Consider the following 25763-nt stretch of genomic DNA (forward strand, 5'->3'; position numbering starts at 1 on the left):
ACAACGCCTGTGTGGCCAACGCCAATTATGCCCGCCAGTCCTCTCGCCCTGGGAAGGCTTCCACGACGAACAGACGCATACCTTTAATGTCCTCTTTTCAACGTTCCCTAAGGAAATTCGGGCCTTTGAGCCCCAGTATTTCCTGCATGTCTTGGGCGACAGGGTTGCACAAACCAAAGTGGTCATCGAGAAAACTCTTGACAGAATCTAGATGTAAGTTAGGTGGGGGAGTAAGCGAACGCCACTGATCCAGAACATTCTAGATAAGCGAGGAACACAACCAACCCTCTTATATAAAAAGCCCATAACTCAACCAATTCTTTTCCAATTCTCTTCATCTTCAATTCGTTTTATTCTTCTCTTGACAATGGTTTCATATACAGAAGAAGACCTCCGCAAGGCTTGCGAGGAAGCCGTCAGAACACATCGATTACGCAAAGTCGCGCGAAAATGGAACGTTCCACCCTCCACCCCTTATGGCCGTCTACATGGCTCCCTACCTCGAAATGTTGCTCATCAAGATGAGCAAAGGCTTACACAGACCCAAGAGGATCGTTTAGTCGAATGGATTCTTCTTCAACAAGATTTAGGATTGCCCCCTACACATGCACAGATCAGGGAGCTTGCACGCCGTATTCTAGCTGAAAGGGGGGACTCCTTACCACTTGGAAAGGGGTGGTGCCGTGCCTTTCTTAACCGCAATCGAATTTTGAAGACTCAGAGGGCCAAGAGAGTCGATTCGGTCCGCGTCAACTGCGCTACAGAGTCAACAATTCGACCTTGGTTCAACCATTTCCAAACACCAGCTATCAAGGCGATTAAGCCAGAGAATCGCTGGAACAAGGACGAATCTGGTATTATGGAAGGCAGAGGAACCAACGGCCTTGTCATTGGAAGCCGTGCCTTTAAGGCGCTTCAAAAAAAACAGCCTGGAACCCGCACTTGGACCACTTTTGTCGAATGCATCTCAGCAGCTGGCTGTTGCCTTCCTCCTTTGGTCATTTTTAAGGGGAAAAGCGTTCAACAACTATGGTTTCCTTTGGATATGAAGCCATTTCAGGATTGGTTCTTTACAGCAACTGAGAAAGGATGGACTACCGATGAGACAAGCCTCAAATGGCTAAAAAATGTGTTCATTCCTCTCACCAAGCCAGCAAACTCCTCTGAGAAACGACTCCTTATTATTGATGGCCATGGCAGCCACACAACTGCCGATTATATGTGGGAGGCATTCACAAACAATATTCACATTATTTATCTGCCTCCCCATACTTCCCATGTCCTCCAACCCCTAGATTTGGCCATATTTGGCCCCCTAAAACGACTTTATCGCAGACGGCTTGAGGACCTTCTTGCTAACGCCTTTGACGACTCTTCTGTAGCCGGAAAACGTGCGTTTCTGGAATGCTACCAGATTTCACGCACAGAGGCAATTACTAAGAGTAATGCTAAGTCAGGATGGAAGGCATCAGGCCTTTGGCCCTTGAATGTCAACAAACCGCTAAGAAGCCCACTCCTCCTCAAGAATTCTAATACTTCACGCCCCTTAAGAACTACTATAGTTACCCCAGAGGTTCGCACACTCCGTATGCCAATCCTGGAGGATTATGGAGACGATCGGGTGCAGTGGAGGACTCCTAGAAAGGCACGTGATTACGTTGAGCAGGCAAAGAAGTTCGCACGCATCATCAAAGCAATGCCAGCGGATAAGCTCTTCCTCAGAAAGATTGGTAAGGCTTTGGATGAACAGGCCTTTGAACTGGCTATTAGGAAGCGAAAGATTGAAGGTCTAGAACACACTCTCGAATCAATAAGAGCCAGAAAGAAGAAGAAGGTTGAAGAAGATCCAAATACCACCTTTGCGAATATTCAGACTATTCGTGAGGCCCAGAGAGCTGTAGGGCGTGCAGCAGAGGTTTTAGAAGATGCGGAAGAAGCGGATGATTCAGAGGATATCAAAGATTGTATTGAAGTTTTGTAAATAAAAAGATCACCCTTTCTTTTGTTGGAGGGTTAGTTGGGACTCCTGCTTATACAGAATGTTCTAAATCAGTAGTGTTCGCTTACCCCCCCACCTAACTTACGCCATCAACCAGCCGCTGATATCCATACTCGACCGCCTCGCAGCCGAGGAGAGTGTCAGGCTAGAATTCGATATGCGTGGCAGGATTAGGTTCGAAACCCCAGCCCCGATAAATGACGACTCGGACGAGCTTGCGGAACGGCTCGCAACTTTCAACCCTTACTTGAATACCACCACCCGTCTAGACTAGAGCGAGATTGCGTCTACAAATATGACGACACTTCTTCGACACGGACCATCGCCTACATCTTCAAGTACAAGGCACCGTATGGATTGACCTTGCAGCAGCTCCGCAGGGGGCTGCGCAAATTGGACATCCACAAGGAAGTTGTCACCCGCTCAAGCCCTCCACCGAAGGAAGACTCCGAGGCCACCCTACAACACGTTGCCGACAAGGCGGTAGCAGCTTCTGTCATTGAAACATTTCAACACATAGTAGAAGCCGGCGTAGATCTGGGCTTCATCACAACCGGAGATGGAATGCTTTTTCTCAAGATCGGCTGGGACCGTCATCCAATGACTTTGCTCTACCACCTCGCCGAGCCCAAGTCAGAGGCTGAAGTACACCCAACCAGTATCCCTACTGTTCAGCTGTAAGCCAGATCCTAGTCTTTACACTTATGGCTCTCGGCTCGCCAGGACAATGCCCCGGGGCAATCAGGAGAAGCGCCACCAAGCCATCAAGCGGCTTCGGACTAGGGCGAGGCGCTCGACGACAAGTGCCCGATGTCGAACTGCACCAAGATACTCATAGTGGGACGGAAACCCCTTCCAAAACCCATCCCGTCGACCTGCGCGAGATCGGGCGCACGTACTACTACGGCTTCAAGGTCAGGATCGTCTACATGATGCGCCTTGCCTGGGTCGGGACCCGCGTCGACGTGTCGGCTGCTGCTGATGGGGGTGCTTCTCTGGATGGGCTGGGTGGGGAGACGCCTGAATGGGCTCTCGTTCAGTCGCCCAACATGCCGTGGAATTCGGAGACGGGCCGCATAATGACGATCGACTTTGAGCGTCGTGCCTCGTCACCCTCCGCAGCCGTTTTGCCACCGCTTCTTGGCGTCGGTGCGGGCGCGCCGGGCCGCGAGAACATCAAGACTGCGATGGCGAAGACAGCAAAGACTCTGGGAAATCTGTGGTTGGAAGAGAATTTCTCCCAACACCCACCCAGACTTAGAATGCTCTTCGCGGACGATATAGCGATGGTAAACAGGCTTCCCACAGGCGCTAATGAGAAATACTGAGGCGTCTCTTAATAGGGATAGGGCTTCGATTCTGGTTTTGGTCTAGGAAAAGGCCTTAATGAGAATAATCTGGGCATTTAATCGGCGGAGATAGGGCTTCGCCTTTTTATATTAGTCTAGAATTAGGCCTAGATGAGAAATATTCTTGCATTTACGTAATGAAGACGGGGCTTTTGCTTTCGGTATTTGTCTAGGACTAGGCCTTAATGAGTTGGGCTAAATTCTGAGCAGACGTTTTTGACTATCCGGATAGGCAGCCTTTCGATAGACGTTTGTTTTTAGTGTGCAAGCATTGGCATCTTTGACTGGAGGGGTCTTTTGATGGCGATTCTAGCCACGGATTGGGGGGGTGGAAAGACAATTCTAGGTTGGAAGCTAAAATTAGACGAGAAAATGTCTGCCTTATAGAGTCGATTCACACGTCGCCTTGTTCTAGTGCCGACAGGAAACATATGAGTTGTAGATAAAACCCTTCATCCCAATCCAGGTCTCCATGTATGAATCAAGGTGGTACAAGTTACTGGCATGGGGATGTGTATCCCGATAAGGATCCTAAATTTATTTCTAATTAATTACTGGCTAGTGGGCATGACAATTGGATTATTGGAAGGAACTGCTGGTATAGAGACTGGATGACACTTTGCTTGAAGAAATAAGGTTGGCGCACCTGGTCGTGCCTACCTGCCACCCTGCCACGGACCCACAGCATAGTTATAAGCTTTGATCTGGGTGCCCCATCCGAAAATCAGCGTACCCCCTCGGGGGCCCTTGCCAGCTGCTGGCAGTTGAGATACTCGGGGCTTATTTTCGGCCGGTAAAATCGTGAAATACTATCCTACCGCGCATGTGCTTCCATGTGCCAGCCCAGCCACCCGGCCGCCCGGGCTAACGAGGGTTGAAGCCTTGAAAACGCGTTTGCCGTGGTGTTTTCCATTTTGACGATTTCTTGGTTACCAAGCGCCTCAAAATAAGGGCAACTTGCAAATAGCAACTCCAAGGCCCTATTTTGTACGCAAATTAGCCAAATGTCATGGCCCAAGTCCCCATAGCTGTGTACATTAACTGGCTTTTTAGCTTTCGCTCGTATACAAACAACGTCATTAGATATGGTGACATTTGTAGGTAACCATGGCAGGGTCTTTTCCCTGACGGTAAATCGAAAAAAGCGATAGATAAAATCTCTGCAGCTCGCAAAATCACCCCTCAATGCCCTATATCATTTGCAAGCGCAGTAATGAACTCGACGGCCACATCTCTGCCAAGGCTGATGTCTTTCTCCGACTTGTCCTCGGGCACGTGCAGAAAGACGGCGTGTCCGCGCTCCGGGCGATCGCGGACGGCCGCCAGCGAGGTCAGCAGCTGGAACTCGCAAAAATACAGGCCGGCGTCGTCCGAGACAGTGATTTGGGCGCCCTACAAGATCCAATCCAATTAGAATGCAGCCGAATTGATCGATCTTCCAGCATGTATCCAAGGGTCGAGAGCAAGCACGAACAGAAGGAGAGCAAGAGAAGGACAGGAACAATGAACCGATGAGAAACCAACTCACCGGAACGCGCGCGACGACCTCGCCCCTGACGCGCAGCATATCGAACCCGGGGCGCAGCTCCGCCGGAAGATCCGCCCACTGGCCGCCCGGCGCAGTCAGCTCCTTGGGGAACGGCAGGCCGTCGTGGCCGAGGGCGGCGAAACCGTCGCGGCGCGCGCGCGTCTCGAAGTAAAACCCTGGGAATGGCGGATTCATGCCGATGTGCACGGCCAGGTCGACTTTTTTGTTGTTCGGGTGGTTCCACACGCTCTCGATGAGCTGCGTGCACGGCCCGTAGCTGCACTGCACGTTGTCCGGGTGCTTGGTGATCTTGATCGGTTCCGCGCCGGGGCGGGTGATGGCCGCTGGCAGCGCGTCGCGGATCATGGCTGATGTGTTGAAGTCCCATTCGAGGTATGGCTGTGATTAGAGGGGAGTGTTAGATCGGGTGGAGATTGTGGAAGGGGGGCGAGAAAGTTACTCCGCCGGCGGTGACGACGACGTGGATGAAGTCGTCGTTGTTGGTTGTGTCTGACATGTTGGGGGATGTTTTGGTTGGTTGTTTTGGGTGCGCAGTTGGATTGTACACAGTATGCCGTTAGCGACACAAAGAGGCCAGACAGACAAAAACAGGGAATGTGAAGCGAGAGATGTGAATTCTTGAAATCACAGAAATGAACAAGGAATTTTGCGTGTCTTTAATGAGTTGGGTAAACATTGATGCTGTCTCTTGGTGTTGGTGGCCTGGGCGTCGACGTTGGGTTGTTGGTGTTGGTTCTCCTCGCCGGGTTGTGTTTCACATAAGCAGCGCGGAGCTCCTTCCGCAGCACCCAGCCTGGCTTTTATGACGTTACTGTCTCCGACCCCGGGCTCCGAATTGCTAGTGTGCGGCACGGTACACAACCTTAAGTAAAGTGGATATGTTGAATTGAGACCAGGCACTTTCTAGGATTAACTCACAAATACGCGTATACGGGCATGACATCTTTGTTTAAATACAACATCATCAAACATTCTTCTTAATTAGATACGTAACTATCCGTACCCTCTCTTCACCAACTATCACCATGCACCCTCAAGGCCCTAATCCTATCAACAACACTCACAAACGCAGCTCAAAAACACGCCCAGATACCACCAGTACCAATAACCGCGCCGCCCGAGCAGGTGATCTTGTCCTTGGACCACTTGCAGTTGGAGTTGAAGGCGTGCGAGCGCTCGAGGGACAGACCGTTACCGCCGCAGCCCTGCAGCGTGAACGGGCCGTTGCTCCACCCGCTCTCCTGCACGTTGAAGTCGATGCCGCACGGGTTGCCGTCGCCCGTGCGGATCTGCGTGAACTGGCTGCACACATCGGGCGTGCCGTTGGACCTGATGGCTCGTTGTTAATGGCGGGGGTGATGTGGGAGGGAGTGGGGGTGCGAACCAGGCAACCTGCGACAGCGCCCCCTCGCGCGACTTGCGCGTCGCGTAGTAGACGGTGGCCGAGGCTAGGGGGAGGTACATGACGAGGGCGGCCGTGGTGGCCTCGGTGATGGTGGAGAAGCGCATGGCTTGATATGATGTTAGTGGCGGGAGTCTGCCGTGGGCGGAGGAGAGTGGGAACGTACTGGCTGGTTGATTTGATTAGGGAGACAGTGAGTAGAGTTGTTGAGTGTTGTTATGTACAGGGTCTGAAGAATCGCCTGCTCTGTGTCGGGTTCGTTGAGTGATGGAGCGAGCTGGATGTTTATATACAGCACTCTGCCACCTCTCTTCTCTCCAAGACTTCACTTCGAGTTCATTGCGGCGAGGCGCACTCCAGGCTGACTCGCGGCAAACAGAAGGCGTAAACTGCCGACATCACCTGTGCTCACCACATCATTCTCGTCCAAGACAATCGACTTTAATCTCGAGAAGGCCTCAGATAATTTTAGCGATTCGCCGACGAACGAGCTGTGCAGTCCCAATAGACCGTCAGTCTCGCTCAGCAGATTGGGCAATGAAAACACTCGCTTGTGAGAAGCTTGAACCTCCCACCTAGGCTCGGCTGCGGCCCAGCCGCAGCTAGGTGCTCAGGAAGGTGTAAAAAATGCGGCTCTGGTAATATGGCCGCTCGTAACCAATATACAATGCTGACATGACTAAGATCCAAAAATGGGCCGCGCAGTATCGGGGACCCTCAAGGGTCTCTGATTTGATTGCCGCTCGGCCCCGGGCCCATGTCTCCTGCAGCCCTGTAAAAGACTCTGCAGCAAGCAATTCAGCCTATAGGCGTCGGATAGGAAATTTGAGGCAATTACCTGGCCATCAGAAAGGTACACTCAGCGGCCTTCAGATAATCGGAAGGTACACTTTGCTGCTTTAGAGCATCGGATGGTTCTCACCGCCCTCTGCCCAGCGCATTGCCCAGCTGCTGCGCCAGGCGGCCGTCATCGAAGCGCTTGTCCCCCCTGGGCTGGCCAACCATGGACACGACGTCCTCGTCGGCGAACGCCTTCCAGACGGTGGCCGTGTCCGTCGGGCTGGTCAGCAGCACCTTGACGTGGGTCTGCACCCGCTCGTCGCGCGTCAGCTCCAGCAGCTCGTACAGCACGGGCTCGACCTGCAGGTCCTGCATGAACTCGGCATCGTCGTAGACGTTGATGCTGTCGAGCACGCACACCAGCGTGACCCTGCTCCGCAGCCGGAGCACCAGCCCGACGAGCAGCCGGCACAGCTGGTCGACTTCGTCGGGCCCGCCGCTCTCCAGGGCCGCCATGTCCACGTCGCGTGTCGCAAACGCAAGGTCCGCGCTGTCGAAGACGTACTGGCTCAGCAGCTGCGCAATCAGGCTTCTGGCCATGCCGGCGCCGCCCGCGAGCGGGTCGAGATGCGCGTCGCCGTGCTCGGCGCAGAAGAAGGCCAGCGTGCAGAAGCGCGCGTCCTGCCGCAGGCTCTGCACGACACCCGCGCTGAACAGTGACAGCGCCGACACGCTTGTGCGGCTTGGCTTCATGCGTCCGTGCACTAGCAGCTCTGTCGAGCTCGCCTGCACCATCCACTGCTGGAACTGCGGGTTGCCGACCAGCTGCTCCGCCCGCCCCTGGTCGCGCCGGTCTACCACGACGGCAGAGCTGGAGATTTTGGCTACGTCGTCGGTCGTCTCTGCTTCGTCGCTGGTGGGCGGTGGGAGGTTCATTGCCTGAAGCAGCTCGTCCTGCGTTATTGCTGGCGCGGGCTCGGCGTCGGCCCATGAGAGCCGGCCGCGGCTGCGCGACCGCTCCTCGCGCAGCGCCGACGTCAGGCGGTCGTTCTTGACCATGAGCTTGGCGTTCTTGCGCTCAAGTGCTGCTAGACAGTTGGGCGCAGCATTTGCGCACGTCAGCACACTGGCTCAACCAAGCATGGGCGGGTTCTAATTCAGTAGGAACGGAACAGGCTCACCGCTCTTGCCCGCGAAATAGTCCTCGAACATCTGGCGGATGCTGTTCACGGCCATGGACGAGATGGCGGCGTTTAGAGCGTTGGCAGCGGCGTTTTGCTCGTTGGCAGCGGCGTTGCGCTCGCTGGCCGCCGCCAGCTTGCGCTGCTGGACGGCGAGTGCCCGCTCGGCTTTGGCCATCTCGGCCTGCTTGTCGGCTAGCCGCTTCTGCTCTTTCTGCAGCTTGAGCTGACCGAGCTGCAAGCTCTTCAACTTTTCCAACCCTGGGAAACAGAAATGTCAGGTTGCGCGTTCCTTCCGTTGAAAAGATAATAAAGGTGCTGCCCGTGCTCACCTTCTGATGCCTTGAGGTCGACTGAGCGGGTGACGCGCATGTGGTCCAGCGTGGCCTTGTGCATCAGCCGCTTGCCGCTCGAGTCGATGCCGGCCAGGCAGTCGGACAGGTCGGCCTTGTAGTCGGTTGTTTTCCAGAGGACGGTCGCCGTCATTTTCAGCCCTTTGATAGTGTTAGGCGAGTATTCGCAGTCCTCAGACTTGATAAGGGGAGCAAGGTTGACATACCTCTTTTTGCCGAGTAGTAGAGCACAATGTCCTCGAGGGCCTGCAGCACCGACACGAGCACCGTCATAGCCGCGGGGATGAGGTAGTCGTCGTCGGGCGCGCAGAGCGCAACGACGCGCTCGACGTCGCCCAGCTTCTCCCGCATCTGACGTAGGCTCTGCTCGACTTCTTCGCGGATCTCGGCCGTCCTTTTGGCTGCCTGTCCCGTACTTTGTCAGGCAACGAACACCCATGCCCCAGACTAGAAGAAGCTAGGGAACAATGACAACTCACATCGAAGATGACGTCAAACACGCAGTGGATCAGCGACGTGTACTCCATGTCGGGCAGCAGCGAGAGCAGCGCCTTGGCGTCGCCGACGTGGTTCGAGAACTTGTCGCCCGCCTTCTTCCAGAACCCGACAAAGCCCTCGTACTTGTAGTACTTGGCACGCGCGGCCTCGAGCGTGGTGACCAACTCTGCCCAACCCATTGCGCCGCGGATGCTGTACTGAGTGCCGGCCAGAGCTGTCGGCTCGGCGCGCACCCCCGCCAGCTGCGCCATGGCCTGCGGGAACATCACATCCCAGAACGGCCGCCGCGCCGGCGTGCCCGGCGGGGTTGCCTTTGCGAGCTGCGAGGGCCGCGAGGGCAGCAGTTGCAGTTGCTGCTCCTGTTGCTGCTGCTGTAGTTGCTGCTCCTGTTGTTGCTGCGTCTGTTGTTGCTGCGCCTGTTGTTGCTGCGCCTGTTGTTGCTGCGCCTGTTGTTGCTGCTGTTGCTGCTGCTGCTTCTTGCTCTTTCTCAGGCCCATGTTGCCGTCGTCCTCCTTGTTTTGTGGGATCGTGATTGGCGCGTAGCGTCCGAGGGCCGTGTTGAAGCGCACTTGTGGGTTAGCAAAGGCCTCGTGGTATTCGGGTAGGCGGGTGTCAATGAAGTCCAAGCACGGTTGCTTTGTACTCAACGCCCGGGCGCCTGTCGACTCGTCCGCCATGAGGCTTTGGAATGTGGGGAGATTGAAGCTCGTGGCGACGGACTAGGGTTTTAAGGCGTCGACGAAGATGCGTACATACGCAGTGCATAATTAGCACATACAAGCCTCTGGGGCTGGAGGGCAGTGCAAATCCAATCACGGCAAGACCGGGGGCCTCGAGAGCAGTGCCAGCGCTGTTCGTCACGTCATCCAATTGCGAGGTGCGACGGAGGGCAGCGCGGGCGACGCTAATCGACGCAGAAGCTGTTGTGTCGCCTCTCTCATCGGGTAGCCATGCACCCTCTGGAAGAGCCCAAGCCCCGAAGAGGGGGGGAGCAGACGGAAGGGATGGGAGTGCAACGAGGCTCTGAGATACGGCTGTTGATTGGTGCACCCTAGGCGCAAGTCTCCACAATTGCTCCTCACTTATGCAGGGAGAACCCCACTTGCCTCAGCCGCTCTGAGATCAGCACATTACAACCAATCACATCCTAATTTGGCTTGGTAAGCAGGCCTCTAGCGTGATAACCACAGGCATGGTACTCCAACCCCGCTTGAAATCCCCGTCTGATCCATGCGCCGACTATCGAGAGTCTTGTCGCTCGACTGAGCAAGTTTTGACGACGCCGCTGTCCTTGTTTCAGTTGTTTAATCAATTACGGATCGGTTTTCTGCTGAGGAGCTGTGTGCGTGGTGAAAAGCATCCTTTCCTCCGTACTTTTTATTATTTACTTGGCCACTTCCACTTCCTCTGCTTTATGCCCTCAACTCTCAAACTCTTTCCACGGTGCCGAGTCGATCAATAATTATATGCACACTAAATAGGTGCTCCAACCGTTTGTGCTCCAACCGTTTGAGTCCCATCAAGCTTGACGCGCCGCAGTCATCATGGCTACTGAGCTACCACTGCATCTTGGGCCGCCGGTGGAGACGCTGCCAGTGCCAGCCCTGCCATCCGTTGAGCCAGTGAAGGAGGAGGTCCATCCAACCAAGACCACAGACGAGGAGCCAACGCAGCCCCCGAACCCGGAGAAGTCCGAAACGGACAGACTCCTTGAGGAAATTGCCCTGTTGACCGCCACCCAGAAAGGGTTGGAGCCAAAGTTGGACGGCGGCTCCGGCTCTGGCCCATCATCAAACGGCCCGCCCCCGCCCCCGCCACGGAAAGCATGGTCGTTCGGGACAGATCGCCGTGATAGAGCCCGTGGGGAGGTGACCTCTGTGCCTCCGCCAGGAGAAAAACCCGACGACATTCCGCCACCCCGGGTCTCCCAGATTAGCCGGGTACCCTGGGCGGCCTTCCAGCGCACCCGCCATAGCAGCCCATTTGCCATCGACGTCCTGGTCGGCGACCCCGATCCGAAAGTCGCCATACTCACCCGCTTTTCACAATTCAATGTTCCCGCGCCGGCTCGCCAGGTGGCAGAGGCGGCCGACGAAGCCGAAGCGGCTGAGGCGGCCGAGGGAGCGTGGGCTGAGGACGATCTAGACGACCTGGAAGATCACGATCACATCCCCATTAAAAAAGCGTCGACCGTTGTGGCCATGCCGCCCAGCCACACTCAGCGTACCAAGGTTCGGAGTCAGGCACCCCTGCCAGAGCGCATCCGCATCAACTCCCCAGCCATTATCGAGCTTCTCAACAACATAGTCGATATGGACGAGGACAAGGCCGAAACAGACGCCCCCCTTCTCATGATGCAGCCCTTCCGAGCTCTGGTCTACCATAAAGACGAAATCCGAAACGCCAAAAAGAGGCTCGAGGCCGAGATCAGGGACAAGGACAAAAACATGGCAAAAGCCAAGGCGCTAGTACAGACTGGACTATCTGGGGGAGAAAAGAAAAAGGACGACGACGATACGTCTGGTGACGGGGACAAAGCTGGGCTAAAGATTTACGGAGACGCGGAACCCGAGAGCCCGCCGGCATTCAAGGATGACGGACCCAGCTACATTGGCCCCCTGCTGAACAGCCAGAGAGACGTCGACGACATCCAGTGCCTCGTCGACTTCATCGACACGGAACTGGAGGGCAGGCTGGCGTACCTGGCGAGCATCGACTGCCAGCGTGTTGCCTTTAGCGACATCTGGCACCTGTTCAAGCCGGGCGACTGTGTGCTCGGCGCCGACGCCAAGCAGGCGTACCGCGTGCTCAACGTAGAATATTCCAAGCACAGCATGAAGCTGCCGTCGCCCCGCGACGTCTGGCGCCACGGTGCGAAGGCCCGACTCGAGGACTCGCCCATCACCATCCAGTGCATCTACATCGACTTTGACGGTGAGCAGATCGGCCCCGTCCTCAAGACGTTCGAGTTCCATCGCTTCGAGGGCGACAGAAACGTGCGTTCGCTCGACATCGTCCCGCTGCGCCTCGCCAAGGCAGACGGCGAGCTCGAGAAGACGCTGATCAAGCGCGGCTCGACCTTTATCGAAGCATGCGGCACGGGGCGCCGCGGCGTGCCGCTGCACTACTCGGGTCTTACGCTGGACACCAAGGAGGAGGTCAACAGCCAGGTCGTCATCGACTTCGAAGAAGCCTTTGCCGCCAACGGCGGGAACCGCAGGAACGAAAAGGGCGGCCTGACAACAGAGCAGGTCGTCCTCGAGCTGTTCGTCAGCATGCTGCGAGAAGAAGCACCCAAGGGGCAGAATCCCGTCTTCGTGCCCGACGCCATGGCGCAGAACTGGAAGCCCACCATCGAGAACATCGACACGCGGTACCAGGACGAGATCAAGAAGAAAGATGAAGAGGCCAGTAAGACAGCCCGACGCTCCGAGTACGCCACGGACTCGGACTCGGACCGGTCTAGGGGGTCTATAACGCGGCGGCGCAAGCTCAACAAGAAGCACTCGCGCAACCGGCAGTGCATCCCCGAGTGCTGCGGGACCGAGAACGTGCACGACGACACCTACGTTGAGCGCGGGCGCACCACTGACTTCATCCAGGGGCAGTTCCGCGAGCAGCGCGAGATAGGGCTGCGCCAGCGCGTGCCGTCGCTGGCCATCTCGCCGCAGCCGCTGAGCAGGGCCACCGAGGACGAGCACTTCATCACCGACGGCGAGCGGCTCATCGTTACGTATCGCGTCTTCGGCTTCATCATGCGCAGCCGCAAGTGGGCCCAGCTGGACCTCACGCACCTCGGCCCGCCCAAGGGTGAGAACACGTTCGACTTGCTCGTGCTGCCGCCCGGCCACCGCAACATGGTCGAGAGCTTGGTTACCCAGCACTACCTCGACAAGGCGTCGGCGTTGGACGAGACGGACGAGCGGGACATTGTTCACGGGAAAGGTAAGTAACTCGCATCCGCCTGCACGAGGACTGAGCTCACACGTGAATATAGGCAAGGGCTTGATCCTGCTCCTCCACGGGGCTCCGGGGGTAGGAAAGACGACCACAGCAGGTTAGTACCACTATTCCACCCTCGCGGTTCCCGCGTCTTGGGGCCAACTGACGGGGAAAAAAGAATGCGTTGCCACCTATTTCCACAAGCCCCTGTTCCAAATCACCTGTGGTGAGTGAAAGCCCTTGTTCAATGTACCGCGTCCAGTCCAGCGCCGGACCCGACACACTGACGCTGCTTCAGGAGACTTGGGGGCCACGGCCGAAGTGGTCGAACGGCGGCTGGAGACCAACTTTGCCCTAGCCAGTCGGTGGGGTTGCATTTTGCTCATTGACGAAGCCGACGTGTTCCTCGAGGCGAGGCAGACGGAGAACTTTGACCGAAACAGCCTCGTGGCGGGTGAGCTATTTTGCCCCTTTCCTTTCTTCTCAAAGTCTACAATCAGAGAGCGCCTCTTCTAACCCCAGCCAGTCTTCCTCCGCACCCTCGAGTACTACACGGGCATTTTATTCTTGACGACCAACCGCGTGGGCACGTTCGACGAGGCGTTTACATCACGCATCCACATCAGCCTGTACTACCCGCCACTGGATCAGGCGTCCACACTCGCCGTGTTCGAGGTCAACCTGAACCGGATCAAGGAGCGGTTCAACAAGAAAGAGGAGCGCGGCGTCGCGAAGCTATTGCTCCATGAGCGGTCCATCAAGGCCTTCGTGCTCAACTACTACAGCCGCAACAAGGAAGCGCGCTGGAATGGGCGCCAAATCCGCAACGCCTGTCAGACGGCGCTCGCGCTAGCCGAGTTCGAGGCGCACAAGAAGGTCGCCAAAGCGACAAACAGCGCTGCGGGAGGCGGCGGGGCCGGAATCGGCCGCACCGTCATGGACGTGGCCGCCACGTCGCGCACCATGGTCACGGTCAAGATGTCGGCCAAGCACTTTGGCGACGTGGCCGAGGCGTACCTGGCCTTTATGCGCTACCTGCGCGACGTGCACGGCGTCAGCGCCGCGCAGCAGGCCAAGAACTACCGCCTGCGCCACGACCGCTACGGGCTCGGCCGCGAGCCGCCGACCACGGCCGGCGGGCTGGGGCTTCTGGCGTCGCGGCAGCAGCACCAGCGGCCGCAGCAGACTCAGGCTCAGAGGGCGCCGCCAGTGCAGAAGCGGACGACCACTACCACGACCACCACCGTTGGGCGCGGCGCTGCTGCTGCGCGGACCCGGCAGCCGGTGCCGCAGCGGGCGGCGAGGCCGAAGCAGGTCGAGGTCGAGGTAGTAGAGGAAGAAGAGGGTCTCGGCGGGTATGGGTATGGCGAAGCAGAATTTTACGAAGAAGAGCAGGATGAAGATGAAGATGAAGATGCGCTGCTAGATGAGGAAGAGGAGGCGCTGGAGGGTGAGGAGGAAGAGGAAGGCGAGGAGGAAGAAGAAGAAGAAGCAGAAGAAAATGATGAAGAAGCACAGTTCGACGAGGATCTTGAGGACGAGCAAGAAGAGGTTGACGAGGAGGACGCAGAGGAAGACCTGGATGACGACGCCAATTTCGGCGCCCTGGACGACGAGCAACTTGGCGAAGTAGAAGAATTCTTAGAAGATGAGTTCCAGGAGGAGGGGGAATACTCTTACGAGCCGCCGCCCAAGGCCAGGCCCCAAGCTGCCGGCGGCGGCCGTGGTTTGACGCCCCGATCCCGGGGACAGTCCAAGGCGGCACCACCAGTGGCAAATTCGCGTGGTGGCGGTGTCGGCCGCGGAAAAGCGGCCGCCACTGCTGCCACCCCTGCCCCAGCGGGGAGACCACTGGGCAAGTCGCCGAGGGGAGGCCTTGCGCCGCGTGCGGGACAAGGACGCGGTAAGGCGCCGGCGGGCGCGGCAGTAGCTAGCCGAGGTCGTGGTCGTCGAGTGGTTCCGAAGCAGGAGTAGTATGCCTAAAGGCCGCTTGTCGTTCGGTGCAAAACCTGTTGTGGACGAGTTGGGGTTCTGGAGAGTAATTAAGGGCGGACAAGGTAAAATAGTCCCCACAGCTTTGGTTAGATCACACCAATTATCTAATAATGTACTCGATGTGATATGTGAGTGCCGAGGAGTATGCGAAATGCCGAGAACTCCAGGACCAATAAGACCCGCCTGTCCCTGCTTCTTCCACAATGCAACACTTTCCTGGACGTTTATGTCACCCTCTAAGGCGTAATTATTTTGCGCGGTAACGCTTGCACTTGTTCCTGCGGGTTCTAGTCCACGCCCTCTGATCCTCGCCGTGTGGGATGACGCAATATTGTGCCACGGCACGTCGTCCCCTCGCTCTGTTGGCCCTCCGTCGTTCGTCTATCTCCCATATCTTCTCAAAACTGCTTGACAAGTGTTTGCACGTACTGCCGTTTGGGTTTCTTTATTTTACTTTTAGAGAAGGAGGTGTGGGAGCTGTTAGGAAATGGAGATCAGTAGTGCCACCAGCCTCCCTTTTTGGAGCCTTTGTCATGTATGTATCATATCTAGCGAGCGTTGTGGGGGTTGCGACCATATAGCTGCTGTTGCCCAGAGTGCCAGGTAATAGGTGCCTATCTGTTTTGTCTGCTGGCGTGATTGCACATCGTTATATCGAGTGGGTAATATATAGACCGTACCAGGAGTTATTGGATCTGTGCGGCGTCCGGAAGCGCTAGCTGCCACGGGATCGGGCCTCTAGTTGGTTCGAGTCCTCTCTCGGCCTCCGAGCAAACATGCCGAGCTGGGTCGAGGGCTCAGTGTGATAATCAAGGCTAGGTTTGAATACAGGGAGGCGTGCTTGTATTCTGGTATCACACGTAACGTGGAAGCTGGCATTTAATTTACAGAGGCGAGTTATAATCAGTCAATCCAACCCCGTATTTCATTTTTTGATTCAAACGGCAAAGTGCATGGACAGGGGTTGGCAACTCAGTTTTGAATGGCAGCCGCCGCAATGAGTCACTGACGCCACCACATGTGCCCCCAACATCCTCATCTCACTCAGAGTCCGTCTAAATGGCAGTTGGTTGGTCGTTTTCGTATCTCATTGCAAATTTCTCGAGATGAACAGTTTCAAGTGCCGCTTTGATGACCGGCGTGACAAGTCTCCAGGCCCAGGCCCAGCTTTGATAACGGCCGATGAGGCTGAATCTGCTAATTTGTCGCTTTTCAAGCCAGACCAACCGGTATCAAGCTAGGTCTGCGCCTGGAGATGTGTTTTGCCCTTGCCGTCGGCCCATTCTTGAACTATCATCTACTCCGTTCACCACTCCGCGCCACGCTAGCCAACATCTCAACGAGAGACATTTCAGTCATCGCGCTCAGCCGCGAAACGATGCCATCTCCGACTCAACGCATGTCCTTTCATCTCAATCACATGCAATATCATTCTCGCCTCCAACTACACTACAGCCACACATTCCTTGAGTATATTCTTCTACCTCTCATTTTATCGTCTTCTACCGCTCCACACATCCAGCCCCGCTACCCGGAAAATAAAAAAAAGAAGAAGAAAAAGAGGGACCAGCCCGACAACATGTGTATGTTCGAACTTGTAACATTCTCGTGCAGCCACATCAAAATCTAGCAATTGGATTATTCCTGCGAGATAATGACAAGACACAAGGTCGCAACCTGTAAATATAACAAGAAAAACCCGCAGCACACGCTCATTCTTAGCTGGCTACCTAGGTATCTTCTAGTCCTCATTATCTGAGCTTTCAATAAATACATACTCTGGCCCATGCCCAGCAGCATACTACTCTCTCACGCTCCGATCCCGAGGATAGTCCAGAGCGAAAGCACCGGCGAGGAGTCAGGAGTAGGGCGCCCCTGACTATGGCATCTAATATCTGTTAAGAATGTAGGCTGAAAAAAGGGGGTTTCACAGGTCAACTAGAATAGGTATCATACCAATTTCGGCTGCGTTCTATTTAGTTCTAGGCCAAGAACCTCAACTTTTAGAATCCTTAGTTGACTCACACATGTTCAATATTTGATGCACACCATGTTGATGCCGCGAATAGTCCAAAAGAGGAAATATTGGGTGGCAAATATCTCCGAATCAGCCGCTTGCGCCGTCACCACGACAGCCCTTACCAACGCCACCACTTCCAGCGCTACCATCACGTCCGCCGTGTCGTCAGTCGCAACCACGGCGGACACAACCAACACCACTACGACGACCGCCACAACAAACACCACTACGACGACCGCCAAGACAGCCTCGGCCAGCACCACCACAACCATCAGCGCCGCCCCCTCGCAGACCGGCCACGTCGCCATCGTCGGCGGCGGCGCGTCCGACGGCTGGTGGTGTGTTCTTGTGTGGGATGGACGTGTACATGGCTGCTCCGAGCTTGAACTCGTCGGGCTGCGCGCCGGTCCCGCTCATATTCGTTTGATGTACCCACCGCATCGCGCGGATCCGGGAATATGTGAGGAGGATGCGTGGGTTGTTAGGTATCTCCGGGGGTGTGTCGAGTGCGCTAGGCCACTTTGACTGGCGTGTTTACACAAGGCGTTGTGATCTACACCAACAACCAGCGTGTCGCCAACAACAGCCTAGGGCTTAGGTACATGCTAGGAAGCACGGCACTGCGCCCTTTCTTCTTCAACAAACAATATATGCCTTTTTACCACCTTTTGTGACAAGGTTGTGCATGACGGTGTCGGATGGGTGAGGTGAGGTACAGTGGGCTGAGAGTGGCTTCCAGAGTGTCAAATCCTGGCAAATATAATATCAGTCAAGAAAGAAGAAAGAAGGGTTGAAGAGAAGTGGTGAAAAAAGGGGGGGAACTAGGTACCTTAGGTGGCTTCCCTGGGCCTAGGTGACTGAATTTGCAAGTGGTGTTGGTGCCGAGGGTGCATGGTACTGTGCCCAGGGTGATTAGGTACTGTACATACGGATACGTAACCGACCTATGCATACCGTATCCACTCATTCAGTTCAGGTTCAACTAATGCACAACACTTTTTAGCTCAGAGGCCTTGTTGTCCCACAAAATGCGGGATCAGATCCCACGAAGCCGGTGGGTCCAAAAGACTCAAGTTAGCCAACTACACGTTGTAATTTCCTGGATTGCGTGTATAAGTTGAATTTGAATTGGATGAGTGGACACGGTATGAACGCCGGTGGCAGCCTAGGCGAGGCATGGGAGGGGGCGGAAACGGGGTTAAGTTTGGGGGCGAGGGAGAATTGCCACAATAAGCAAGCAAGGCCGGATAGCGTTGCGTGGATACCTGCCCACTCCGTGCCTTACCCAAGCACCGACGGCCTCTTCAGACAGAGACAAATGGCGGAGAAGAGCAGGCGAAAGAAAGAGGCTTGAAACTAACTGCAATAGTTGGTAGTCTGCGACGGGGGTGCTTGGGCGCGTCTATTTCGGGAACGGGTACCTCCGTAACACTCTCGGCCTGGCCACGTGCCACAGGCTATGCATGGCCCATGGATGGATACGCGGGAGACATCCGCTCGGCTTGGGCCATGGATGTGATTACGGGGCAATGTGACTGTTGGCCGCCCACCCGCCGCAGGCGCGCGTTTTCCAACAAACCGGGCATGATTACCTAGATAATTACTGTACAGCACCTACATAATAATTAGTCTGATGACAGATGCTAATTAGGCTGTGAATGCCCTCAATTGTGCATTATTCTTGCTTATGATGGTAAACAGCGTGGTCACTGCTGAGAGCCATGAATTAGCGCCATGATAATTCCCAGAATATAATTGTCCTCTGTCTACGAAGTACAATACTTTTTCATCTTGCCGGGGCCGCTTTGTACAGTTGTCGGTGCTGGACGTATTGAATGAGAATCCGCGAGTTGGGGTTCGGAGATCGATCTTGAGAGGCAGAGCCGTCTGAACATGACAGGAGTTGGTTGTTGAGGTGTTCGGCGCCTGCGCCATGTATCCCGATTGCATGGTGGTTCCGCGGATCCGGGGACCACCCCGGCCCGGGCTGATTTGTTTTTGGCACTTGCGCCGTGGCGGTTTCCCGCCAGGATTGGATTAACTGTTCGTCTCTCATTCGCCAGCAATCGCCAACCGCCCCCCCCCTCTTTTACCCCTGTCCTAGCTTGTGCACCTGCGCATTCTGAAAACGGGCAATAAGTATCCGTACGCAGCCCCGCTTTCTATTTCATGGTTTCAACCTTGTGGCCCAGGACCACAGCTGAGTCGAAGGCTATGTCTGATAATTAAAGCGAGGTTCGAAAAGGGAAGGGCAAGAAACAAAGAATTTTAGGTACTTGGGAAGTTAATTATACATAATTGAGCCGCCCCCGTATCTTATTCTTATTTCAAACGGTGACGTACACGCACATGGCCATGTGTTGGTACCTCATTATCTTAGATTCTTAGTTACGGACGAGAGTGGAAATGGGTAACTGACGCCACCATATGTGCCCCATAACCATCGGCTGAACAGTAATTGGCCGTCGTCATCCCTCACTTTTCAGATTTCTTCCCGAGGATCAGTTTCAAGTGCCTCTATGGTGACCGGCAAAGACCGCCCACCCCAAGTCTGGCGGCCGAGTGCTGACGGCAGCCAAACCAACCGAGATAATTACTGGCTGTTGAGGATACAGGTGCAACTTCGCTGTACCTATTTCAAACCCAACTGACTGGTATCAAGCTAGATCCAGGCCTGGACCTTGTCAGTTGTCTTGCCTTGGCCGTTGGGCGTTGGCCCATTCTCGCACACCAACTGCTCCGCTCACCACTCCATGCATGGCGCTGACCAGCATGTCAGCAAGACAGCGGCAACATGTTCAGCTACGCCATCGCGTTTCAGCCGAGGCCAGAGCACAGCGGCGACTTCAGTCGTGAACGCCACCGGACTTTGGAGCTCAGATCACGGCCATCAGAACCTGTATAAAGACGTCGCCTCTCCGACTCGACATGTCCATCCATCCTAACATCACCACCATCACCTCCTCCTACAACCCAGTGCGCCATCGCCTCCTACTAGAACCCAGCGACACAGTCCTTGTTCATCTCCTCTTATCGGCCTCCACAGCTTCACTCGTCCAGCGCACCTACCTTGTAGAAGAAAGAAAAAGCAACAGCCCGGCATCATGTGCACATTCGAGCAAAAACACTTTAACTGCAACCACAAGGAAACCCCCACAAAGTCCGAATATTCATGCGATATATATAAAAACTTTGTTATTGGAGAATGCAAATATGATTACCCGAGCAACCATAAGCACAAGCCCAATATCGTAATCGTAGACAAAGTCTGCGACGATTGCAAAAAGGCCAAGGAGAAGGAGGAGAAGGAGAAGAAGGAGAAGGAGAAGAAGGAGAAGGAGAAGAAGGAGAAGGAGAAGAAGGAGAAGGAGAAGAAGGAGAAGGAGAAGAAGGAGAAGGAGAAGAAGGAGAAGGAGAAGAAGTAGAAGGAGACGGCCAGATAGAACGGGGGGTTTTCCGACCTTGACAAGCATGGCGGCGACGACAACGGTCACGGCAAAATCAAAAAGAAGCAAGTCGCAGCATGGCTGGCCACTGCGACGAGATAATTGATGGGGTTGTAGTCAGACAAGAGAGTGGGCCTTTCTTTGCCGGCTTTTGCGGGGATGACACTCTCTTCTCTCTTCTCTCTTCTCTCTTCTCTCTTCTCTCTTCTCTCTTCTCTCTTCTCTCTTCTCTCTTCTCTCTTCTCTCTTCTCTCTTCTCTCTTCTCTCTTCTCTCTTCTCTCTTCTCTCTTCTCTTTTCTCTTTTCTCGCTAGGATAACAGATCAATGGGGGCAGCGCCGGCGCTGTCTCGACAGACACGTTTTGAACAAAAGCGGGCGTCAATGAGGTGAGCGGGTTTTTGGACCTGGGAGAGTAGCGTATAATTCAAGTATACTCGTAGCTGGCTACCTAGATAGATACCTAGTCCTCATCTGAGCTTTCAGCAAATACGTACTGTGTACCAAACACCGGGAAATAGCAGTCTCTCACGGTCCCTCGTGCCTCCTGATCTCGCGGTTGATATCGCCCTGCTGCGCCGGGTGGCACTTGCGGGCCAGGAAGGCGACCTGGCCCTTGTGTAGCGTGGCCATGGCGCGGATGCGGACGACGGCGGGGTCCGTGTCGTTGTCGAGCACCTTCTGGTCGACTCTGAGCACGAAGCCGTGGACGACGGAGAAGCCCACGCCCGGGCCCCAGTCGAGATATGCCTTGACCTCGTCGCCGCTGACGCCGCGCTGGTCCGTCCAGTGCCCGGTGGCCAGGTCGAGCAGGGATCCGTCGCCGCAGATCTCGTTGCTCTCGAGCTTCTGCTTCAGCCACCCGGCCGTGATGCGGCCCGGGCGCGGGACCAGCTCGGACACGGGCGCGTCGGTGCCGAGGAGCTCGTACAGGGCGCCTGCCACTGCCGGACGCAGCGCCGCGAAGAGCTGTCTTTGGAACGGGGCATCGTCGACGCGGTGGTCGGGAGGGTAGTAGGGCAGCGGCGGGAGCTCGGGGCGCAGAAGCGACGGGAGCTCGATGGGGAAGGTGAACAAGAACCGGCACGGCGTGTCCGAGTCGACGCGAAAGTTGGTCTGTTTTATAACGGTGGCCGGGAAGTATTCTACCAGCGGCGAGGTGGCGGTTGAAGCAGATTCGGCCGACATGGTCAATGTTTGTATGACAGTTCAGTTCAGGGACGAAGTTACTTTCAAAGAAGAGCTGGCGTGGGAAATGGTCGCAGGGTGTAGACATCAAGAGAAGAGAAGATTTAGGGAGCAGCAGTCCTTGGTTTGCAGACCTAGGTACGGATACGTGGTAATTATATGCAAACAGCGGCAGACACGGACAAGGCGTGCCTGCCCCCAACCCAAGCAAGCCAACAAGTGACTGGGCGCCGGTCGCTGATGGTGCGCGTGGCCAATCATCAGCGGGCGTTGCCCGCCCTCTGGCACTCCCAATGCAGACTGGCGAACTACGCCTTTCGTCGGTAGGCATCTGTGTCGGGATGCAGGCCGTGCAGAAGTGAGACCCCTTTTGCTGTAAATCACCGTCTAGTTGCAAATAACCTCTGACAGCCACTAGATGCATCCCGCTTAGCCTGTCTGAATTGGTTGCTTAAGCAGGGGTCGCTCCCTCGACCGTCCCGAGATCGGGCCCAGCTGCAGCAGCACGCTGAGTCTTTTTCTGCCAGACTCCACCAACCCATATCGGGCAAGGCGCGCACCCCGGCCCCCCGCGCTTCCCCGTGGATGCAAGCCGTGACAGCTGAGCAAAGTCAATATTTGGCGCAAAAGCTTCAGAGTTCCACTTTTGCTCTCATAATCTGGCCTGATCCTGAGCGCCATCTCCCCGCCGCTGCCCACCGACCAAAACGTGCCTGCCGACCGCGTACTTCTCTCCCAGAACCCGACGTCTGGTTTCGTGCAGTCCTTCCTCTTCAATTCCCACGTCTGCGTCTACGTCTGCGTCTGCGTCTGCCGATCCACAGACCGACAATGCTTTCCTCGCTCAGAATTGCCTCGCGTGGCGTCGCCGCTGGCCGCAACCTTGCAGCCGTGCGCGCAGCTTCCACATGGGCCAACGTGCCCCAGGGTCCACCGGTATGTCATTGTCCCATGCCCTGCCGCGACGAACAAGCCATCGACGGGTGCAATTGACTAACCTGCGCAGGATGTACGTGCTGCCGCCCGACTCTAACGGCTCTCCATGCCCGACTGCCCGTTTGCTGACTGTAGCACCACGCCGTTGCCTCGCCGTCAGGCTATTCTTGGTACGCGGCCAACGCACGCCGAGCACCCCCCGCCGTCCTCACACTGACAATGGGCTTGCAGGCATCACGGAAGCCTTCAAGGCCGATTCCTTCGCCCAGAAGATCAACCTCGGTCCGTCTAATGCCACCTCCCCCCCTTCCTCGTCGCCGCTCCCGGAGCCACAACTAACCGACCTTTACAGGAGTGGGCGCCTACCGCGATGACCAGGGCAAGCCGTACGTGCTGCCGTCGGTGCGCAAGGCCGAGGACCAGGTGATCGCGTCGCGGCTCAACAAGGAGTACGCGGGCATCACGGGCGTGCCCGAGTTCACCAAGGCGGCGGCGGTGCTCGCCTACGGCAAGGACAGCTCGGCCCTCAACCGGCTGGCCATCACGCAGTCCATCTCGGGCACGGGGGCGCTGCGCATCGGCGGCGCGTTCCTGGCGCGCTTCTTCCCCGGCGCCAAGACCATCTACATCCCCGAGCCGTCGTGGGCCAACCACGCGGCCGTCTTCAAGGACTCGGGGCTCGAGGTGCGCAAGTACGCCTACTACAACAAGCAGACCATCGGCCTCGACTTTGACGGCCTGCTGGCCGACATCAAGGCGGCGCCCGCCGGCAGCGCGTTCCTGTTCCACGCCTGCGCCCACAACCCCACGGGCGTCGACCCGACGCCCGCGCAGTGGAAGGAGATCGAGGCGGCCGTCAAGGCGCAGGGCCACTACTCCTTCTTCGACATGGCGTACCAGGGGTTCGCCAGCGGCGACATCCACAAGGACGCGTTCGCGCTGCGGCACTTTGTCGCGCAGGGCCACAACGTGTGCCTGGCGCAGTCGTTCGCCAAGAACATGGGCTTGTACGGCGAGCGCATCGGCGCCTTCTCGGTCGTGTGCGCCGACGCGGCCGAGCGCGCGCGCGTAGACTCGCAGATCAAGATCCTGGTCAGGCCCATGTACTCGAACCCGCCGATCCACGGCGCGCGCATCGCCGCCGAGATCCTCAACACGCCGGCGCTCTACGACCAGTGGCTGGTCGAGGTCAAGGACATGGCCGACCGGATTATCACCATGCGCGCCCTGCTCAAGGACAACCTCGAGAAGCTCGGGTCCAAGCACGACTGGAGCCACATCACGAGTCAGATCGGCATGTTCGCCTACACGGGCCTGACGCCCGAGCAGATGGACGTGCTGGCCAAGGAGCACAGCGTCTACGCCACGCGCGACGGCCGCATCTCGGTCGCCGGCATCACCAGCGCCAACGTCGGCCGCCTGGCCGAGGCCATCTTCAAGGTGAAGGGCTAATTGCTAACTCTGTCGGGGTGTAGTTAAGTGATGTGAGGGATTTGTTTGCATGCATGTGGGAGGCAATTTTGCATTTACTCCAAGCCCCGTCGCGGAACAAGGAAACTCTATCACTCGCACAGCGCCCACCACGTGGCTGTTCATTTTGCAGCATTGTACAAAAAAAGAGAGTTGTTCTAGACTTTTACAGCATGTATGTACGTACGTATGGGGAGGGGGGGTAGAGAAAAGAGTGCAGATTGTCCCGAGCAGTTTCTCTGTCCCTGCTCTTTGCATGCGTGAATGTGAATGTGAATCTGAATGCCATTGCCCTCTGCTTGTTCATCTCGTGGTCATGAAACATTACCCGCAGTCATTTCGTCATCCACCGGCAGCCAGCCGGACATAGCCGGCTTAGCAAACCCGAATTGCGGCGGCGTGCAAAATCTCACGCCCTCCCCAACCTCTCCAAGTCCCCTCTTACATCGTCCGCCTGTTTGCCCATCTCGCGATACACGCGCGCCATCTCGCGCATGGTGCGCTCCTTGCCCGGCCTAGGCCCGGCCTCATCCCCGCCCTCCACACCATACTCCTCGAGCTCGCCCTGCCGCGAGCGGACGGCCTCGGCGAGCCGCGTCCTGGCGTCGCGCAGGTGCGCTGCGTAGTTGGCCAGCGCGCGCGCTGCGTCGGGCGAGTACGTGTCGCGCCGGGCGGTCCACAGCGCCGTCTCGGCGTCGGCGGCCTGCCGCTGCGCCACCAGCGCCGCCTCGCCGGCGCGGAACTCGAGCGACCGCGCCACGGGCCCGTGCTTGGCCTCGAGCGCGCGCACCAGCTGCGCCAGCACGTCCGCCTGCTTGTGGAGCAGCGCCGTCAGCGCCGTGGCGGCCGCCAGGCGCGCGCGCGTAACGGCTGCCGTGCGCTCAGCTGCGGCCTGTGCGAGCGATGTCGCGTGGCTGGGCAGCGCTGGGATCGTCCGGTGCACGAACGACGGGTTCGTCGTCGGGCTGACGATGCGCGCCAGGTGCACGGCCGAGGTGTGGAGGGTGCTGGATACCAGCGCGGCTAGCTGTGGGAGGAGTGAAGGGAAGTCGCTCAGCGGCGGGCTGGTCAGCAGCAGGGAGACTGACTCGGGCGGGAGGGACGGAGGTGGTGTGGCTAGTAGCGGTGGCAGGAGGAGGAGCAGGTCGAGGAGGGGCGCTGGGAGGTCTGCAGCGTTGCGATCTTGGCGGGTGGCCGCTGGCGGTTGTGATTTCGCGCGCCGACTGAGCGCGGGGACCGGGAGGGCAGGGCGTGCTTCGGGCGGTGTTGGCGTGGTGGTTGCGATGGCGTGGGCGAGGAGGTGCTGCTTGGCAGCCTGTAGTCGGTGTCGCTTGAGCTCCTGGCAGAAGCAAAGTCAGTCAAGTCAATTCGCACTCCCGTGTCTCAGCCCAACTTGTGCATGTACTGTATGTACCTCTTTCACGGTGGCGCTCTCCTTTGCGGCAGCGTCATTCTTGCTCGACCCGTCGGGGTTCAGCACGACCGTCGTCAGGGTACTATAGAGGGCCGCGAAATTCGGGTTGCTCTGTAGCACAGCATCGTCAACAGGGGGCAGCATGGCGGCGCCGGGTAATCATTGAGGAACGTGAGGATGTCGTCGGCGACGAGCGTCGTCGTGTCGTGTCGAGCAGCGCGCCCTGTAGCACCCTGGCGCCCT

The 25763-nt window shown here is 56.8% G+C and overlaps 10 protein-coding genes across 10 annotated transcripts; 4 read left to right on the top strand and 6 right to left on the bottom strand.

The window, feature by feature from the left end:
* Positions 1–2392: 2392 nt before the first annotated feature.
* On the top strand, positions 2393–2680 carry B0T26DRAFT_655676 (uncharacterized protein; the record flags this gene model as incomplete). The annotated part of the gene is made up of 1 exon (XM_060438642.1): positions 2393–2680. A coding segment is annotated over one exon (288 nt), but the record flags the coding sequence as incomplete, so codon positions are not given.
* A 1710-nt stretch (positions 2681–4390) lies between these two features.
* Positions 4391–5641, bottom strand: B0T26DRAFT_862104 (uncharacterized protein). Its single transcript, XM_060447764.1, has 3 exons — positions 5337–5641; positions 4883–5275; positions 4391–4740 (listed from the first exon to the last, which is right to left on the bottom strand). The coding sequence occupies exons 1-3, from the start codon at positions 5391–5393 to the stop codon at positions 4531–4533; spliced, it is 660 nt and encodes a 219-aa protein (XP_060291232.1). The 5' UTR covers positions 5394–5641; the 3' UTR covers positions 4391–4530.
* A 283-nt stretch (positions 5642–5924) lies between these two features.
* On the bottom strand, positions 5925–6718 carry B0T26DRAFT_443864 (uncharacterized protein). Its single transcript, XM_060435061.1, has 3 exons — positions 6466–6718; positions 6282–6408; positions 5925–6226 (listed from the first exon to the last, which is right to left on the bottom strand). The coding sequence occupies exons 2-3, from the start codon at positions 6404–6406 to the stop codon at positions 5971–5973; spliced, it is 381 nt and encodes a 126-aa protein (XP_060291233.1). The 5' UTR covers positions 6407–6408; positions 6466–6718; the 3' UTR covers positions 5925–5970.
* A 499-nt stretch (positions 6719–7217) lies between these two features.
* Positions 7218–9788, bottom strand: B0T26DRAFT_679864 (uncharacterized protein; the record flags this gene model as incomplete). Its single annotated transcript, XM_060440405.1, has 5 exons — positions 7218–8164; positions 8261–8521; positions 8593–8754; positions 8820–9018; positions 9093–9788. 5 exons carry the CDS (start codon positions 9786–9788, stop codon positions 7218–7220), a joined length of 2265 nt encoding a protein of 754 aa, XP_060291234.1.
* Positions 9789–10655: 867 nt separating this feature from the next.
* Positions 10656–15027, top strand: B0T26DRAFT_755671 (uncharacterized protein; the record flags this gene model as incomplete). Its single annotated transcript, XM_060445991.1, has 5 exons — positions 10656–13056; positions 13109–13168; positions 13232–13279; positions 13352–13507; positions 13580–15027. 5 exons carry the CDS (start codon positions 10656–10658, stop codon positions 15025–15027), a joined length of 4113 nt encoding a protein of 1370 aa, XP_060291235.1.
* Positions 15028–16766: 1739 nt separating this feature from the next.
* B0T26DRAFT_805998 (uncharacterized protein) lies at positions 16767–17408 on the bottom strand (the record flags this gene model as incomplete). The annotated part of the gene is made up of 3 exons (XM_060447174.1): positions 17098–17408; positions 16827–16943; positions 16767–16778 (listed from the first exon to the last, which is right to left on the bottom strand). The coding sequence occupies exons 1-3, from the start codon at positions 17374–17376 to the stop codon at positions 16767–16769; spliced, it is 408 nt and encodes a 135-aa protein (XP_060291236.1). The 5' UTR covers positions 17377–17408.
* A 2711-nt stretch (positions 17409–20119) lies between these two features.
* On the top strand, positions 20120–20493 carry B0T26DRAFT_805999 (uncharacterized protein; the record flags this gene model as incomplete). Its single annotated transcript, XM_060447175.1, has 1 exon — positions 20120–20493. The coding sequence occupies exon 1, from the start codon at positions 20173–20175 to the stop codon at positions 20491–20493; it is 321 nt and encodes a 106-aa protein (XP_060291237.1). The 5' UTR covers positions 20120–20172.
* A 436-nt stretch (positions 20494–20929) lies between these two features.
* Positions 20930–22129, bottom strand: B0T26DRAFT_725577 (uncharacterized protein). Its single transcript, XM_060442775.1, has one exon. It carries the CDS (start codon positions 22122–22124, stop codon positions 20976–20978), a length of 1149 nt encoding a protein of 382 aa, XP_060291238.1. The 5' UTR covers positions 22125–22129; the 3' UTR covers positions 20930–20975.
* A 99-nt stretch (positions 22130–22228) lies between these two features.
* On the top strand, positions 22229–24341 carry B0T26DRAFT_725581 (pyridoxal phosphate-dependent transferase). Its single transcript, XM_060442776.1, has 5 exons — positions 22229–22294; positions 22337–22424; positions 22464–22640; positions 22868–22918; positions 22989–24341. The coding sequence occupies exons 1-5, from the start codon at positions 22286–22288 to the stop codon at positions 24086–24088; spliced, it is 1425 nt and encodes a 474-aa protein (XP_060291239.1). The 5' UTR covers positions 22229–22285; the 3' UTR covers positions 24089–24341.
* A 174-nt stretch (positions 24342–24515) lies between these two features.
* On the bottom strand, positions 24516–25664 carry B0T26DRAFT_755675 (uncharacterized protein; the record flags this gene model as incomplete). The annotated part of the gene is made up of 2 exons (XM_060445992.1): positions 24516–25445; positions 25521–25664. 2 exons carry the CDS (start codon positions 25662–25664, stop codon positions 24516–24518), a joined length of 1074 nt encoding a protein of 357 aa, XP_060291240.1.
* Between the last annotated feature and the right edge of the window lie 99 nt (positions 25665–25763).

This window comes from Lasiosphaeria miniovina (assembly GCF_030549165.1).
Source record: "Lasiosphaeria miniovina strain SMH2392-1A chromosome Unknown B0T26scaffold_7, whole genome shotgun sequence".
NCBI lineage: Eukaryota > Fungi > Ascomycota > Sordariomycetes > Sordariales > Lasiosphaeriaceae > Lasiosphaeria > Lasiosphaeria miniovina.

Excerpts from the sequence above, each read along its gene's own strand:
- B0T26DRAFT_725581 (XM_060442776.1), top strand. Across the intron at positions 22,425-22,463 it reads AAAACGTGCCTGCCGACCGC|TCCTTCCTCTTCAATTCCCA; the intron begins GTACTTCTCTCC and ends GGTTTCGTGCAG. Across the intron at positions 22,919-22,988 it reads CGCCCAGAAGATCAACCTCG|GAGTGGGCGCCTACCGCGAT; the intron begins GTCCGTCTAATG and ends CGACCTTTACAG.
- B0T26DRAFT_443864 (XM_060435061.1), bottom strand. The coding sequence starts at position 6,406 with ATGCGCTTCTCCACCATCACCGAGGCCACCACGGCCGCCCTCGTCATG. Across the intron at positions 6,227-6,281 it reads GCGCTGTCGCAGGTTGCCTG|GTCCAACGGCACGCCCGATG; the intron begins GTTCGCACCCCC and ends ACGAGCCATCAG.
- B0T26DRAFT_862104 (XM_060447764.1), bottom strand. The coding sequence starts at position 5,393 with ATGTCAGACACAACCAACAACGACGACTTCATCCACGTCGTCGTCACC. Across the intron at positions 5,276-5,336 it reads TCGTCGTCACCGCCGGCGGA|CCATACCTCGAATGGGACTT; the intron begins GTAACTTTCTCG and ends CTCTAATCACAG. Across the intron at positions 4,741-4,882 it reads GGGGCGAGGTCGTCGCGCGC|GGCGCCCAAATCACTGTCTC; the intron begins GTTCCGGTGAGT and ends TGGATCTTGTAG.
- B0T26DRAFT_725577 (XM_060442775.1), bottom strand. The coding sequence starts at position 22,124 with ATGCATCTAGTGGCTGTCAGAGGTTATTTGCAACTAGACGGTGATTTA.